We start from the raw sequence: 16,902 nt of genomic DNA on the forward strand, positions 1-16,902 counted from the left end.
CTCCCCTCTCTCTTCTCCCTGTGGGCCCTAATGGAGATTAGCTCTCCCCTAACCACCACCTTCAGCGCCTCCCAGACTACCCCCACCTGCACCTCCCCATTGTCGTTGGCCTCCAAATATCTTTCAATGCACCCCCGCACCCGCCCACACACCACCTCATCCGCCAACAGTCCCACATCCAGGCGCCACAACGGGCGCTGGTCCATCTCCTCCTCCAGCTCCACCCAGTGCGGGGCGTGGTCCGAGATGGCTATGGCCGAGTACTCCGTTCCCTCCACTTTCGGGATTAGCGCCCTGCTCAGAACAAAAAAAATCCATCCGGGAGTAGGCTCTATGGACGTGGGAAAAGAATGTAAATTCCCTGGCCTGGGGCCTGACAAACCTCCATGGGTCCACTCCTCCCATCTGGTCCATAAATCCCCTAAGCACCTTGGCCGCAACCGGCCTCTTACCCATCCTGGACCTAGAGCGATCCAATGCTGGGTCCAGCACCGTGTTGAAATCCCCCCCCATTATCAAGCTTCCTACCTCCAGGTCTGGAATCCGACCCAGCATGCGCTTCATAAATCCGACATCATCCCAATTCAGAGCATGTACATTTACCAGTACCACCCGCACCCCCTGCAGCCTACCGCTCACCATCACATATCGACCTCCACTATCCACGACAATATTCATTGCCTCAAACGACACCCGCTTCCCCACTAGTATTGCAACCCCTCTGTTCTTTGCATCCAGTCCTGAATGGAACACCTGTCCAACCCATCCCTTTCTCAGCCTAACCTGATCTGCCACCTTCAAATGCGTTTCCTGAAGCATAACCATGTCTGCCTTCAGTTCCTTTATGTGCGCGAACACCTGAGCCCTCTTGACCGGCCCGCTCAGGCCCCTCCGATTCCAAGTTATCAGCCGGATTGGGGGGCTACTCCCCCCCCCCTCCCCCCCCCCCCCCCCCCCCCCCCCCCGACTAGCCATCTCCTTTTCTAGGCCAGTCACGCGCCTCCCGCGCTCTCCAGTCCCCCAGTCGGTGGATCCCTGCCCCAACCACCTCTCCTACTTCCAGCTCCCCTTTGGCCAATGCAGTAGCAACCCTCTGTGCCCCCCCCCCCCCCCCCCCCCCCCCCCGCTAGATCCACATCGAGCCCTTTTGCTCCCCCATAACACTCCCGTAAGTCAGCTGACTCCTGCTGACCCTGGCCCCTCCCGCCATTCCATCGACCCCCTCCAGTGTGAGAGTCCCCCCTCCCACTCCCTGGCAGTCAGTGTGCGCCCCCCTCCAGCACCACCCATTCCTCCCCCCCCCCCCCCCCCCCCCCCCGTCCTTCTCTAACGCGGGAAAAAGCCCGCGCTTTCCTGAGCCGCCCCCTCTGGCGCAGCTCCTTTTGCGGCCTTACCCCAATTCCCCTCCCCGGGCCTCCACTCCCCCTCTTCCCTCGTGGGGGTCTGCCCCTCCAGCACCGACGCACACACTCTCCTACAGTCTTCCCATCAAGTCCCTTCACCCATCCCCACCCAGCACCCTAACAAAAAGAACATTCCCCAAACTCAGCAAACATCCCCCCCCCCCCCCCCCCCCCCCCCACAACAAACCCTCAATCTGAGTCCAACCTTTCAGTCCGTATGAAGCTCCATGCCTCCTCAGGCGTTTCGAAGTAGTGGTGTCGATCCTGGAACATGACCCACAGTCGCGCTGGCTGCGGCATACCGAACTTCACCCCCTTTCGATGGAGCACCTCCTTGGCCCAATTAAAACCAGCTCTTTTCTTAGCCACCTCTGCACTCCAGTCCTGGTAGATTCGGATCTCCATATTCTCCCTCCTACTGCTCCGCTCTTTCTTGGCCCATCTCAGGACACACTCTCTTTCCATAAAGCGGTGAAACCTCACCACTACAGCCCTTGGCAGCTCGTTGGACTTGGGTCTCCTTGCTAGGACCCGGTGAGCCTCATCTAGCTCCAGAGGCCTCGGGAAGGCTCCCGCTCCCATCAGCGAATTGAGTATCGTGCTCACATATGCCCCGACATCGGGGCCCCTCCACTCCCTCAGGGAGACCCAGAATCCGATGATTCTTCCTCCTCGACCTATTCTCCAGGTCCTCCAATCTTTCCGCCCATCTCTTGTGCTGCGCCTCCACCTTCACCGCCAGGCCTGACAAAACATAATTTTCTTTACCCGTCAGTCTGGCCTCAATAAAAGTCGAGACTGATTTGAAGGTATAGCATTAGTTATTTTATTTGACTTGCAAGTCTGTCTCGATTCACGGTGGTACAGAACACATCCTGCTTTCTGCACCCCCGGAATCGAGTGAGTCTGTAGGACAAAGGAATCTCTACTGATACATTCAAATGGCATCAAGTTTCACATACACGATTCCCATAGGTCATCCTATACCCCTCCTGACCTGGCCATACATCCTAATTGGCTCACTTCCAATCCCTCCCTCTGGCCCCCTATTACCCAGCATCCTTTCCCCCTCCGTAGCTGGACACACCTCCTCCTTACTTTGCCATGCGTTCTGAAATCCTTTGTCTGTGAACTCACCAGAATGAGACTGGCCTATCTCTACATTACAGTAACTAATATCTCTAAAACAATTATTTTCTATCACATTCGTCAGGCCCACGATCTCGTCCTCGTTCTCCGAGGCTTTTTGCCGCACCTCTCGAATCGCCGCCCCTTGGGCCTTCTGGGTCACCACTAGCTTCTCAATCGCCGCCTTCATTGATGCCAGCATTTCGGTCTTCAGCTCCTCAAAGCAGCGTCTAAGAAACCCCTGCTGCTCCTGTGACCACTGCGCCCATGCTGCTTGGTCTCCACCCGCTGCCATCTTGTTTTTCCTCCCTCTCACTTTTCGCTGCTCCAAGATCACTTTTTTCACCGCTCCACTCCTGGTCTAATCCATATACTGCCGGGGGGGACCTTGCTGTCACCTTCCCACACTGGAAGCCGTCGAACAATTGCCGTTGGAGCTCCTCTAGAGAGCCCAAAAGTCAGTTCTCGGCGGGAGCTGCCGAACGTGCGACCTACCTAGGCATAGCCGCAACCGGAAGTCGAAACATGATCCCTTATATGTAGTAACAAAAAATACAAAAGACAAGCACGCAAATAACAAGTATTAGGTCCAAAAACATTTATGAAAAAGCAACGAAATGTACGTTTCTGACCCAAAATCCTTGTACGAACAATTAATAACCGCAGAATTATTTCTACTTGCCACCAGCTCGTCACTGCGCATCCAGCTCGCCAGATATAGTGCAAAAGTATGTGAATTATTTATTGTGATGTCTGTATACCTTGAACAAAATTAAAATATCCTGAACGCTGATATTTGGATTGCCAGTTTTACAGATAATTGTTTATTTTACAGATCCAATAACCATGAGATCTATCCTAATGGAACCATAGGTTCTGACGGAAATGAAGATCTTGTTTATAGAACTCATGGAACATATCGTGATTCAGTCATTCCGCCTCCTCCAGCATCCCCAGGGGCTGATTTACCACCACCACCACCTGATTTTGAGTAAGTTAAATTAAAAGTATATGAATAAACATATTGTTAATAGATCTTTGGAAACTTTTTGACATTGAGTAATATGACTAATTTTTAATTCATGGAAAAAAACCTCAATGAAGTTGTACAATAATTAAATCCTTCACTCACTGACTGTTCAAAAGCCAGTTTGAGCAGTGATAGCCCAATATATTGTAAAAGGCACAGAGTGTAGAGTTTAACTTCAGTAGGAGTTCAGTGCACCTGATCAATTGATTTTTATGGAGTGAGCAGGCAACTTATTGAAGTGAGTGAACACTTCAAATTTGAAGGGAATGACTTGTGCCCAACCTGCCTGTGGACCTTTGTGTTGCTGCGTGGCCACTGAAAGAATCCCTGCTGAGAAGAGGGAAACGGAATTAACATTTCAGATCAGTGATCTTTATTTAGAACCTGGTCATCAATCTGAAGTGCTAAATTCCTTTGTCCACAGATTCTGCCCGATATGCTGAGTATTTCCAGCATTTTCTGTATTTTAAAAAGAAAAATTGTGCAGATTCACAGCTTGCTACCTTGAACCTCTACCACGTTCCTTGTACATAGAAACTTAAACACAGGATTGTGTGCTAAACCAGGATCTCTGGAGCATGCGTTTAGGCTGTGAAAGATTTGATCACTATGGTTTATCTAAATGCAATTTATTATACTATTTCTGTACTCCAACTACCAGTAAATCTTATGAAGAGACTATCCTTGTAGCAAAACAACATTCTGTTTTAATGCTACCTGGGCAAAATAAAGCAATGCTATTGTGACTTAAACTTTGTGACTTCAGTGGAGTTTCCACAGAAACCAGACAATTTTAAACATTTGTAATTGAGTTAATGAGTTTTTACACTCTGGAAAAGTGTAATACAGTTGCAGAAAAGTAGAATTCTGTGAATGTAGCATAAATGTTCCCATTGTGCACTACAGCAAATGGTTAAATTAGTACCTCTTGTTTGGTTACACCCATTTGATGTTTTGCTTTGACATCAGTAAATTATTGTGGCTTGTAATCTCGTTAAGTGGCAGAAGATTAATTTTAACGTGGTTCCTCCCCATGAGTCAATCGGTGCAATTTTGGAGCCACTCACTGACTTGCGGTCTCTTTCCCCCAAACTCGCAGACAGGTGGCCCCTCTCGCCGCTGCGCGCCTCCTTACAGTATTTGATGAGGAATGTCCACCAGAACCTCACTATTTTAACATTGATTCCTATCTGAACCAGTGTTTCACTTGGTCATGATTTTCAGAAATGCAAACACAACTTGAAATGAGGACTTTATGTGCATGGGAATTGCAATTTTGTGCTAATTGTTTTTACTTTTCTTGCAGTTATGCCATGGATGTGCCAAAGGATTCTTCAACCCATAAAAGGATTAGTCTTGGCAGCCCGACTATTCCTCCTCCAGCACCACCTCCTGGCCCACCAATGGGAATTGGACCTGCTCCACCACCAGCTCCTCCTCCACCACCACCATTCATGGGAGCTGAGGGACATGCACCTCCTGTTGCTCCACCTCCACCCCCTCCCTCAATGCCTCCAATGCAGTTTAATCAAAATTTCCATGGGATTGATGCTCCATCAGTTCCTCCTCCTCCTCCTCCAACTGATCAGTTCCCTGCTGCTCCTGTCCAGCCATTCCTATCCTCTGGAGGAGGAAATGGCCCTCCACCACCCCCTCCCCCTCCTCCCCCACCACCTCCAGGCCCACCGCCATTATCCTTTAACAGTGCCCCAGTGCCACCACCTCCAACTTCGGAGCCAAAACCCAAAGCCTCTGTGCCACCAGTGAGTGATGCTAGGACTGACTTGCTGTCAGCTATTCGACAAGGTAAAGCTGGTTTTGTACTTTGGTTTGTTGTACAGAGGGAATGTCAAATGGATACAATTAGGTTTTTGTCCAGTTAAATAAAGTTGGTGTTAAAATGTGCTTGCATTGAAGGCTATTTCTTGCTGAGGTTCATTGCTTTCTCCTGGCAACTAGTGCATGACTGTTCAGATTACTGTTACATCTTGAACACCAATATAGCTGAAAAAATTATTGATTGATATATAACTTTGGTTTACAGATTGCTTTTTAATAATGTTTCATATAAGGGGACATTTTGAGAGTTCTGCAAATACTTTGGTTTTAACCTAGTCAGTTGAAAGTAAGCATATCGCATCTGATAACTAATTTATCTTTGGAATCAATTTGACATTGAATAATACCTTTAGTATACAATGCTGATCAAATCCACAGTAATTCAGTAGCAGAATAATAAATAGTGAAGAAGGGAACTTTATGAATAATAACTATTATTTAAAATGAAGTAAAAGAAAACTAGATGTGTTACATTTTCAGTTGCAGTTTTATTCAAAGGGAAAATCTTCAGTGCTTACTGAATAATTAAGGGGTTTAATTGTACTATACATATCAGGAAGATGTGTGAAGAAATTTCCCCTCTGGTCTCTTTTGTATCTCTCCCCTCACCTTAAACCTATGCCCTCTGGTTCTAGATTCCTCTACCTTTGGGAAAAGATGTTGACTATCTACCTCACCTATGCCCCTCATTATTTTATAGACCTCTATAAGATCACCCCTAAGCCTCCTACGCTCCAGGGTAAAAAGTCCCAGCCTCTCCTTATAACTCAGACCATCAAGTCCTGGTAGCATCCTCATAAATCTCTTCTGCTTTCTTTCTAGTTTAACAATATCCTTCCTATAATAGGGGGACCAGAACTGAACACTGTATTCCATGTGTGGTCTTACTAATGTCTTGTAGAACTTCAACAAGACGTCCCAACTCCTGTATTCCATATTCTGACCAATAAAACCTAGCATGCTGAATGCCTTCCTCACCACCCTGTCCACCTGCGACTCCACCTTCAAGGAGCCTATGAACCTGTACCCCTAGATCTCTCTTGGTCTGTAGCTCTCCCCAACTCCCTACCATTAACTCAGTAGGTCCTGCCCTGATTTGATCTGCCAAAATGCATCACCTCACATTTATCCAAATTAAACTCCACCTGCTATTCATCGGCCCACTGGCCCAATTGGTCAAGATCCTGTTGCAATCTTATATAACCACCTTCACTATCCACTATGCCACCAATCTTGTGTCATCTGCAAACTTACGAACCAAGAAAAGAAAAAGTGATTATGAATGCAAACTAGTGAGGAACATAAAGGCAGACTGTAAAAGCTTCTTTAGGTATGTCCAAAAGAACAGATTAGCTGGAATAAATGTTGGATGCATTACAGGTGGGGACAGGAGAATTTTTAATGGTGAATAGGGAAATGGTGGAGAAATTTAACAGTTACTTTGCCTTCATGGAAGAAGGTGCAGGAAATCTCTGAGGAATACTCAGTAGCCAAGGGATTTGTGAAACTTAGGAACTAAAATAAATTAGTGTTAATAAAGAGGTAGTATTTAAAGTCAATTAAGTTGAAGGTCGACAAATTGCCTGGACCAAATGAGCTTTATCCCAGAGTGTTGAATGAGACGACTAGAGACATAGTGGATGCATTGGTGGTTGTCTTTCAAAATTCTTGAAAGGTTCCTGCAGATTGGAAAGTAGCAAATGTAGCCCCACTGTTTAAGAAGGGAGGAAGACTGAGAACTACAGACCATATTAGTAGTGGAGAAAATGTTAGAATCTATTATAAAGGATATGATAACTGGGCATTTAGAAAAGAATGGTAAAATTGGATATAAGGTTTGAAAAACTGAGTATTTTGGTGATACTAAAAGCAGGGGACGTATCTCAGGATAAAGGGTAGACCATTTAGGACTTGGATAAGGAGGAATTTCTTCACTGAGAGGGTTAAATCTTTGGAATTCTCTACCTTGGAGGACTCTGGATGCTTAATCATTGAGCATGTTCAAGACCGAGATCGATAGATTTCTAGATACTAATAAAATCAAGCGATATGGAGATAGTGCCACTTTCCCCACACTGAGGTAGATAATCAACGATGATCTAATTTAATGGCAGAGCAGGCTTGACCAGCCAAATGGCATACTCCTGTTCCTATGTTTCTACCTCAGAGGAAACCTCATCCTTGGGCATAATGGTTTTGCCCCTTGTATTTTAACATAAAGACATACCCCCGAGGGTCCTTCTACGTTGAGATCCTTTTGTGGTTTCTGACCTGCCTCAGCAGTGCCCACTTCTCTTGGTGCTCCCTCATTGAAATGGCAACATAAGGAGCCTGCCTACTATTCCTTAGGACAGGAACACAAGAGGTGACAAATTAGGAGGCTAACGTCGAGTAAATTACGGTGGAGGGGTTGCTGCCAGCATGTAACACCTCATCCCATGTTTATTGTCATTGCTAGATGGTGGCTTCTTTTGTTTTATTGAGAATAGAATGAAATTGGATTACAGAGATGCCGGCATAATATGTCCCCAGTTTAATTTTAGGATGCTAATATCTTGTCAGTCTCCAGCATTAAAATGCTGTTGCATTAAATTTGATCTAAAGCTGCAACCTGGACTAGGCCAGATTACCTATTTTTGATGTGAACCTGGCATTTCAAATCCTTTTTGTTTGTTCACTAGGCTTCCAGCTTCGTAAAGTTGAAGAACAACGAGAACAAGAGGAAAAGCGGGACCGGGTTGGAAATGATGTGGCAACGATCTTGTCCAGACGTATCGCGGTTGAATATAGTGATTCTGAAGAATCAGAGTTTGATGATGAGGAATGGTCTGATTAAGCTGGGCTATGTTGACACAAATCACCAACTGCCAATATTCTTCTGTTTGAAAAGCCAAATCTTTTCCAACAATGTCTTCACACATAGATGTAGTACTCTAATGTATTATTTGCACAGGCTGTGAATCTGTTGGGAAGGTGCATGTCAGACAAGAAAACACTTGGCATTATTATGGAGGGCTTATCATATGTGAAGTGCCACATTTACAAAGCAATAAAACTTGTCCTTTCAGGATTCACCATATGCACTGCATGTACTCAAACATTTTAACAAGGCGGATAAATGTGCTAAAAACCACTGGATTCCTAAAATGAAAATATCTTGCTGTGTTGTTTCAGACTTTAATTGCAGTGCACATGATCATCCAACAATGAAATTATATTTATCCGCCAATATTTTCTTCTATATAAATTAATGGTATTCTGCCTTTTAATCAAATACTGTAGTTAGAATGATGGAATTCTATAATCTTATACATCAGCTATATGAAAATATATACGCAGATATAGTTTAGAGTCCATGTTCACATTTGAGTGTATATTGGGTTTAAATAAATTCTTTAAAATGTTCCTATTGATTTAAATCATACCAACATGTCTTTTTTGTAATTAGCAATGTCACCAAAGTGCTTTATTGAAAACGTTTTAAAGGGAACATGTGTAAAATGTCTTTTGTAGGAATCTTCAGGCCCTAACAGTTTCTTTTTCAGTATGGCGACATGTTCCTACAAGTACCAACTTCCTGTATTAATTGCCTACAAGTATACACAGGTAATTGTCTGTAAGGAAGCATTTAATGACAGACCAAATAAAATGACTCTAAACTTATGAGGGAACTGTAATTTAATCTTTGCTTTGTTTACATCATTTGTAAGTGTTCCTACATCTTGCTTATGCAATCATGGATGTGAGGAGAGAGCTTCACTGACAAAACTATGCAAATTTAGTGCTAATCAAAAATAACATTATGGAATGTTATGTACAATAAAACTAAGTGTTCAAAATCTTGATCTAAATTGAACAGATTATTTTCTTAGTGCTTTCAGGTAGATTTTGTAATTATACAGCATCAAAATCGGGCAGCTGGGTTAATTAATTTCCTCCCCTCTGCTCTTCTCTCCCTGGCGTGGGCATTTATCTGGAGTTACTCCCAAGTAATTTCAATAGAACTTACCAAGACTTAAAACTATAGCAGGGATGCTCACAAGAATGTATTTAATTAGAATTATATGTAACTAAAGATCATGTGCAGAATTTGTTATGGACCTCCTGAAGATTGATAAAATAAATGATTACGAAAACTTGTACTTAATTGGGCCTGATTTCTTTTAATATGCATTTTAAAATTTTCCTCCTTTCACTTAAGTCATGACCACACCATCGCTTTAGAAATCTGCCTTCGAAATTTTGGTAAACTGAAGTTGCATTGAGCATGTCAAATGTGAATTGTGAAAAATGTAGGATTTATCCAAAACATCTTCATTAATTAGTTTGAAGTTCAGCTCAACATGGCAAATATTGATGGTGACGAGTATTGTAAGTTCTCTGAACTGATGTGTAATAAAGTAGGAAAAGTGAAATGTCCATCAATTTCCAAAGTAGAAAGGAAGCCAAAAGGTAATTTAAGTGATGGGGGTATATTGCATTTTGTTCCTCTGTAAAGCAAAATATAGCCTGACACCCCCGTACATTACCGAGGGAGTGCTGCACTGTCAGAAATACAGGGGGCAATTCGCTGGGGTGGCCACCCCGGCGAGATTTGGTTCTCCTCGATCAAAACACGTTAGCATCCATTTCAATTTCATTCATGAAATTGAATTGGAATGCAGCAGCCTCCCGGGATGTTTCGGTTCTCTTTCTCATCGCCCCCCCCCCCCCCCCCAAAAGCTGGAAGTCCCGCGTGGGGGTGGGGTGATAAGTTGGCTCTCTCTGTTTCCCTCCAGGGTGCTGAGGGGGGTCCTTCAGGGGAGGTGCCGGTTTTGGGGGGGGGGGGGGGGGGGGGAATTCGAAATGAGGTCTTCTCTGGGATGGGAGTCGTGTGGCAACTCTTCCCTCGGTAACTTTGAAAATAATTAAATGGTCAGCATGTCAAGTTAAATGATCTGTCAGAAGAAGGTAAAAGTCTTCCCTTTGATGTGTTGGAAATATTTGGAACTACATTGTTTACATTCAATTTCACCATTTATTACCACGTCCAAGTTATTTCAAAGGAGGACTTTTATAGCTCTTCATGGTCCCTTATCTTGAAATATTTCCTCTTGCGCAGGTGTTGTTTCTAACCCAGTTTTTCTTCGCGTTTCCTCTGTTCTGAGGTCCTAGAAAAAACAGGTGCAATGTCTGAGTTCTGCCCTGACAATGCCAACCTGATAGTGCCAGGTTGCTCGTGGCAGGGAACAATGCCAACCTGTTAGTGCCAAGGGGGTGGGGGGGCCTTTGGCAAACCCATAGTGCGGTGTCCCTCACTTAAGCTTTTTGACAGCATTTGGGGCCGTGCCTTGCCAGTGATTTGGGGAGCAGGGGCGGGCTGTAGTGTTAATTCTGAGATTGCGGCAACCTTTAGGGATGCGTGATCTGTTCTTCGGGTCCCACGGCGCAAATCGCCAGATTCTGATCTGAATCGTGCTGATCCATCCGGCAGGAGTCGCACTTGATTCCTGCTGGAAACCACACTTTAAAATATTTGGGAGAATTTTTACTGCTGTTATTTGAAGAGTAGCAAGATAGCACTCCCATTGTCGTGGCAGAAGATTTTTTACCTGAACCAATACATCTAAAGAGCAGATTACCTGATCACATACCCCATTGTTGCTTGTGGAACCTTGTACAGAAATGGCCTGTTGCATTTGCTTACATTACAACAATAGCTACCTCTGAAAAGTACTTTGTTAGTTGACAAGCACTTTGAAACATCCTGTGGCCATGAAAGTTGGTTATGTACAGCATGTTCTTTTATTTTTAAAAAAATGGGGTTATTGAAATGGTTTAAATGAAGCTAATAATCTGGGAGAACACCATAGACATTACTAAAGTGAGATGGACCACAATGTACTGAAGTGAAAATATGAGGGAGGTATGGGGTGTGTGTCATGAATCCCGCTGATGTTATCTGCGAGGGTTTCCCAACTTGGATAACTGGTGCGGGTGTATAGTTTTGATTTTGGAATTGAGAGAAGTCACGTAAAACCCCAATGAGAATAACCAGCCCAGTCACCGTGTAACAATTATTAAAGACTATCAAATTAAAAGAAAGACAACTACACACAAACAGCGCTACAATACTCTTGGACAATTAAGAATATGAATCCCTAAACACATACACAGTTTATGTAGAAAGTACCCTTAATACCAAAATATATCAAGATCCCTGAACGTAGGACGTACCCTTGCCCCAAACAACATCCAAATTAAGTATGTCAAATTCTGCTTACAGTTACCATACAATAAGGGCTGATAAGCAAGTCTGGGAAATGTCATTTCCTAATCCAGCAAAGATCTAAATTGCCTTTACAAAAGGTTTCTGCAAGGCCTTGGCTCTAAGACGTAATGTAAAACTGACCGTCTCTTGTAAACTGGTGTCTCAGGCTGTTAGATGAAAATTGACCTGTCTGCTTCTGAGGGTGCTGACAATTATACCATGTTCCTCTTTGATTCTTCATTCCGTGTATTTAGCTTTCTGCCTCCAGTTCCTTGACTCTAGCAATTAGCATGTGTTTACCTCCACTGATCTCTCAATCATTTATGTAAGCTATTTCTAGTAATATGGTGATTTACACCTGGTTGTGTGCAGATGCCTACTATTTTCTGTTACTGGAAAAGTTGCATCTCAGCATGTCTTTTGAATGCTGGCTACCACTGTCGCTAGGCAGATTTCGCCCTGACGCTGGGCAGATGGTATCCTATGCCTTCTTAAATTTATTTTACTGCTGTTACTGGGCAGATCCATGATACATTCTCTTTCTCACCCCCCCCCCCCCCCTTAAAAATGAAACATCTTAATTTGAAAGATGTTTCATTTCTCAATCCTTATTAGTTCTATCTTATTAAACATCAGAAAATTCCAAAGCATACATTTTGTTGGATGGAAGAAAAACTTCAAAGTCTATTCTCAACTGCGTGATGTTGGTAAAACGTTTAATTCGGAAAAACTATGTGCACACAGGAGAGATAGATTGTGCGACTATCCTGTAGCTCGCAAAAGTCAGCTCTGCCTGTCCTCCGAATTACATGCATATATATTTAAAGTTCTTCGGAGTCACAAGCAGGTATTGACATCACTGAATCATTCGGAACAATACAAAGTAATTATGCATATTTTCTGGTTCCTGTAATGGGAAAATGATTAAAGAATATAATGTTTCCTTACAATCTCATGGGTTTGTGCTTAACATATTTAACGTCGAGAAGAGGTGCGAATGTGTTGGACAATGGATCCCTTAAACTTACTGGAGCCTCCTGTGTTTCCTTTTTCCATATTCAAATGCTCTTGAGATGATTAAATCATTTCCAATGTGGGTGACTTTAACCCCTTGCTTGCTGGTTTTCCCTTGGTATATATTTAACCCCATGCCTTCTGGTTTGCCCTTGACCTGTGCTATTACAATACTTGAGACATCTTTATTATACCAATCCTGACACATCACAATTTCTTCCGCTAACACATTTCCATAGATGTCCCAGAGAATTTACACCCACTGTTCTCAAATGTTTCTTTTATATTTGGGATAAAGCATCTGCAAACTCTCTTTCCTGGCCGCGTAAAGATATTAAAGTTAAATGGTTGCAATAGCAAATTCCATCGGAATAACCAGGAGTTCCAAACTCAATTTCCAAGGGTTGTGGTCCACATATATAATTGTCTCTGCTTGTTTGCTGGCAACATAAAACTCAATGTTATATTGCCAGTACCAGGCTTGAAATCTGAGCGCAATTCTCCCAAAAGGGAATAAAGTCCCCTAGCGAGCGCATTTAGCCATGTGTTTCCCGACACACTGTGCTGAGAAACACGTGACAGTTCAATGCGACTCACGTTGAATAAGGGCCCAAACGGAAAGCGCGGCCAAGGCCTCACATAGCTCTGTTTTGCACAGGGAGGAGCTGTGCTTGCACAACTCCCCATTGTAGTGAGAGATCAGGACGCCATATTGAATTCGTCCCGATCGCCGAGGCCCCGCAAAACAATCTCTCTTCTCCCCCCCCCCCCCCCCACCTCCCCCCAAGCCCAAACACAATATGGGAGGATCCATCTTGCGAGCCAGATAGAACCTGGAAGAAGGGTCTCCTGGCTTTTGAGGGCCACGCTGCGCCCAGACGAGCTGCTTTTCAGGTGCAGCGTGGCCGTTGGATCGCGCCCTCTTTTTCAATTGTCAAATACTTTTGCAGGTGGTTTTGATTTCCTTGAGAAATATCTCACCCCCTTCTCTTGGCCAAGTTTGTCGCCTTGCAGTGACGAGACTCCTACAGCAATGTCGCTCACATCCACCGCCAATTTAAACTGCTTGTAATTGGGTGCTGCTGTCATTGGGTTTGTCAACAGTTTTTAGTTGGCACCAGTTAAAATGCTTGTTCTTTAAGAGCTCTGAGTGAAGCTATCACTCTACTAAAATTTGGCGCAAACTTGCGATAGGGTTCGCTCATTCCCAGGAATCTTAACATTTTTCTCTCTTCTGGCGGTAGATTCCGGGAACTCCCACATGGCCTGTATTTTTGCATCTTCTGGGGTCATTTGACCATGTCCCACTATGTGTCCAAGGTATTAAATGTGGGCAAAAGAATTTGCATTTTGCTAGATTCATCACAAGACTGGCATCTTTGACGCTGTCAAACAGTTCCTTTAGGTGGTGTAGATGTTCTTCCCAACTCTAGCTGAACACCACTCCATCATCGATGTATACGGCAAAGCTACTCCATCCTCAAATCACTCTGTGAGCCTCTGAAATGTTGTGGGGGTGTTCTTCATCACAAATGGCTTCTTTATTATGAGTAGGGACTTTTTGGAGGGGGTGAGGGATACAGAATACTCGGCGATCACTATTTCGGACCATGCTCCACATTGGGTTGACCTGCAGGTCTGCAAAAAAAGTTACCAGTGCCCACAATGGAGGTTAGAGGTGGGATTGTTGGCAGATGAGGGTGTGTGAGAGAGAGTGGGGAAAGGCATGCAGAACTACCTCCAGGTCAACGGGGGGATACAGGGGAAGTCTCCGCAGCGGTGCCCTGGGACGCGCTGAAGACGGTGGTGAGAGGGGAACTGATCTTAATCCGAGCCCATAGGGACAGGGCAGAGATGGACAGATTGGTTCAGGAGATGAAACGGATGGACAGGGAATGAATATGCGGAGTCCCCGAGGCAGAGCAACTTAGGGACCGACGGAGACTGCAGGCGGAGCTGGGGGCGCTATCCATTGGGAAGGCCATAGAGCAGCTCAGAAAGGCAAGGGGCGCAGTGTAAGAGTATGGGGAGAAAGCCAGCATAATGCTGGCACAGCAACTTAGGGAAGAGGGAGGCGGCCAGGGAAATGGGGTCGGTAGTGGACGGGGCAGGGAACCGGGTTGGAGACCCGGCAGGGTTGAACAGGGTATTCAGGGACTTTTACAGCAAGCTGTATACCTCGGGGCCGGAGGGGATGAGGCGCTTCCTAGATGGGCCGACCTTCCCAAAGGTGGGCAGGGGGATGGTAGAGAGGCTGGAGGCCCTGATTAGGGCTGAAAAAGTAATAGGGGGCCTGAAGGCCATGCGGTCGGGTAAAGCCCCAGGGCCGGACGGGTATCCAGTGGAGTTCTACAAAAAGTTCTCGGTGATAGTGGGGCTGGTGCTGGTTAGGGTGTTTAATGAGGCAAGGGACAAGGGGGTGTTACCCCCGACGATGTCGCAAGCCACCATCTCGCTGATATTAAAACGGGATAAAGATCCGGAAGCCTGTGGGTCCTACAGGCCAATCTCCTTGATTAATGTTGACGCTAAACTACTGGCCAAGATCCTGGCATCCAGAATCGAAGACTGTGTACCGGACGTGATTGTGGAGGGCCAAACGGGGTTTGTAAAGGGCAGGCAGCTGGTAGCCAACCTAAGAAGGCTACTCAATGTGATTCTGATGCCCCCCGGAGGGCAGAGAGATGGAGGTAGTGGTGGCAATGGATGCTGAAAAGGCTTTTGACCGGGTGGAGTGGGACTATTTATGGGAGGTGCTGGGACGGTTTGGGTTTGGGGAAGGCTTTGTGGACTGGGTTAGACTGCTATATCATATTTTCATTCCGCGGTCCTTCTTTAAAAGGATCAATAAAATCATCCTGGGATTTGTTTGGGTGGGGAAGTCCCCGTAGGTAAAGAGAGGGATGCTGGAACGGAACCGTAGCGAGGGGGGACTGGCATTGCCGAACCTCAGCAACTACTACTGGGCAGCTAACATAGCCATGATAAGGAAATGGATGGTGTGTACGGGGTCGGTTTGGGAACGGGTGGAGGCACCTTCGTGCAGGGGCACCAGCTTGGCAGCCCTGGCCACGGCTCCTCTGCCGCTCCCGCCGGCCAGGTACTCCACCAGCCCTATAGTGGTGGCGGATCTGCGGATTTGGGGCCAATGGAGGAAGCATGCAGGGGAAGTGGGAGCGTCGATCTCGTCCCCAATATGCGGCAACCACCGATTTGTTCTGGGGAGATGGATGGCGGGTTTCGAGCGTGGCGGGGGTGGGAAGGATGGGCGACTTGTTCATGGAAGGGAGCTTCGCGAGCATGAGGGCGCTGGAGGAGATGTTCGGGCTGGTAGGGGGAATTACTTTCGGTACTTGCAGGTGCGGGATTTCGTACGTAGACAGGTCCCGTCCTTTCCATGCCTTCCACCAAGGGGGATCCAGGACGGTAGTTTCCTGGGGAGAGGGGGGAGTCTCGGATACTTATAAGGAGCTTATGGGAGCGGAGGACACAGGAACTGAAACTCAAGTGGGAGGAGGAGCTTGGTGGGGAGTTGGAGGGAGGCGTATGGGCAGACTCTCTGAGGAGGGTAAATGCAACCGCAACATGTGCCAGGCTCGGCCTGATTCAGTTCAAGGTAGTTCACCGGGCCCACATGACGGTGGCCCGGATGAGTAAATTCTTTGGGCTGGAGGACAAGTGTGCTAGATGTGCGGGAGGACCAGCGAACCATGTCCACATGTTCTGGGTGTGCCCAAAACTCAGGGGGTGCTGGCAGGTATTTGCAGACATCATGTCCCGGGTACTGTAAACAAGGGTGGCGATGAGTCCAGACGTGGAGATGTTTGGGGTGTCGGAGGACCCGGGAGTCCAGGAGGGGATAGAGGCCGACATTGTGACCTTTGCTTCCCTGGTAGCCTGGCAACGAATACTGTTGGCCTGGGGGGACTCAAAGCCCCCAAAGACCGAAGTATGGCTGTTGGCCATGGCAAGTTTTCTCGGCTTGGAAAAAAAAATCAAGTTTGCCTTAGGAGGATCACTATCGGGGTTCGCCCGGAGGTGGCAACCATTCATCGACTTCTTCGCGGGGAACTAACTGTCAGTGCGGGGGGGGGGGGCGTAGAATAGTGTAGAGTAGGGGGGAAGAATAGGCGAGTCTATTTGTCTATTTACGAAAGAGGAACTGTTATTTGCACTATGTTTTTGTAATTGATATTTGCACACTAATGTATATTGTTACTGTTTACAATGCCAAAAAT

The 16,902-nt window shown here is 45.9% G+C and overlaps 1 protein-coding gene across 3 annotated transcripts in view; it reads left to right on the forward strand.

Annotated features, from left to right (window-relative positions):
• wasf2 (WASP family member 2) overlaps positions 1-9,547 on the forward strand; it is a 137,253-nt gene extending 127,706 nt beyond the window's left edge. For all 3 annotated transcript variants that reach the window (XM_072500593.1, XM_072500586.1, XM_072500601.1), the window contains exons 7-9: positions 3,367-3,522; positions 4,868-5,367; positions 8,082-9,547. In XM_072500593.1, coding sequence (XP_072356694.1) covers positions 3,367-3,522; positions 4,868-5,367; positions 8,082-8,236 — 811 coding nt within the window. In that variant the 3' untranslated portion in view covers positions 8,237-9,547. The remainder of the gene's footprint in view (positions 1-3,366; positions 3,523-4,867; positions 5,368-8,081) is intronic.
• The last annotated feature ends 7,355 nt before the right edge of the window (positions 9,548-16,902 follow it).

Source organism: Scyliorhinus torazame, chromosome 1 (assembly GCF_047496885.1).
Source record: "Scyliorhinus torazame isolate Kashiwa2021f chromosome 1, sScyTor2.1, whole genome shotgun sequence".
Taxonomy (NCBI): Eukaryota; Metazoa; Chordata; class Chondrichthyes; order Carcharhiniformes; family Scyliorhinidae; genus Scyliorhinus; species Scyliorhinus torazame.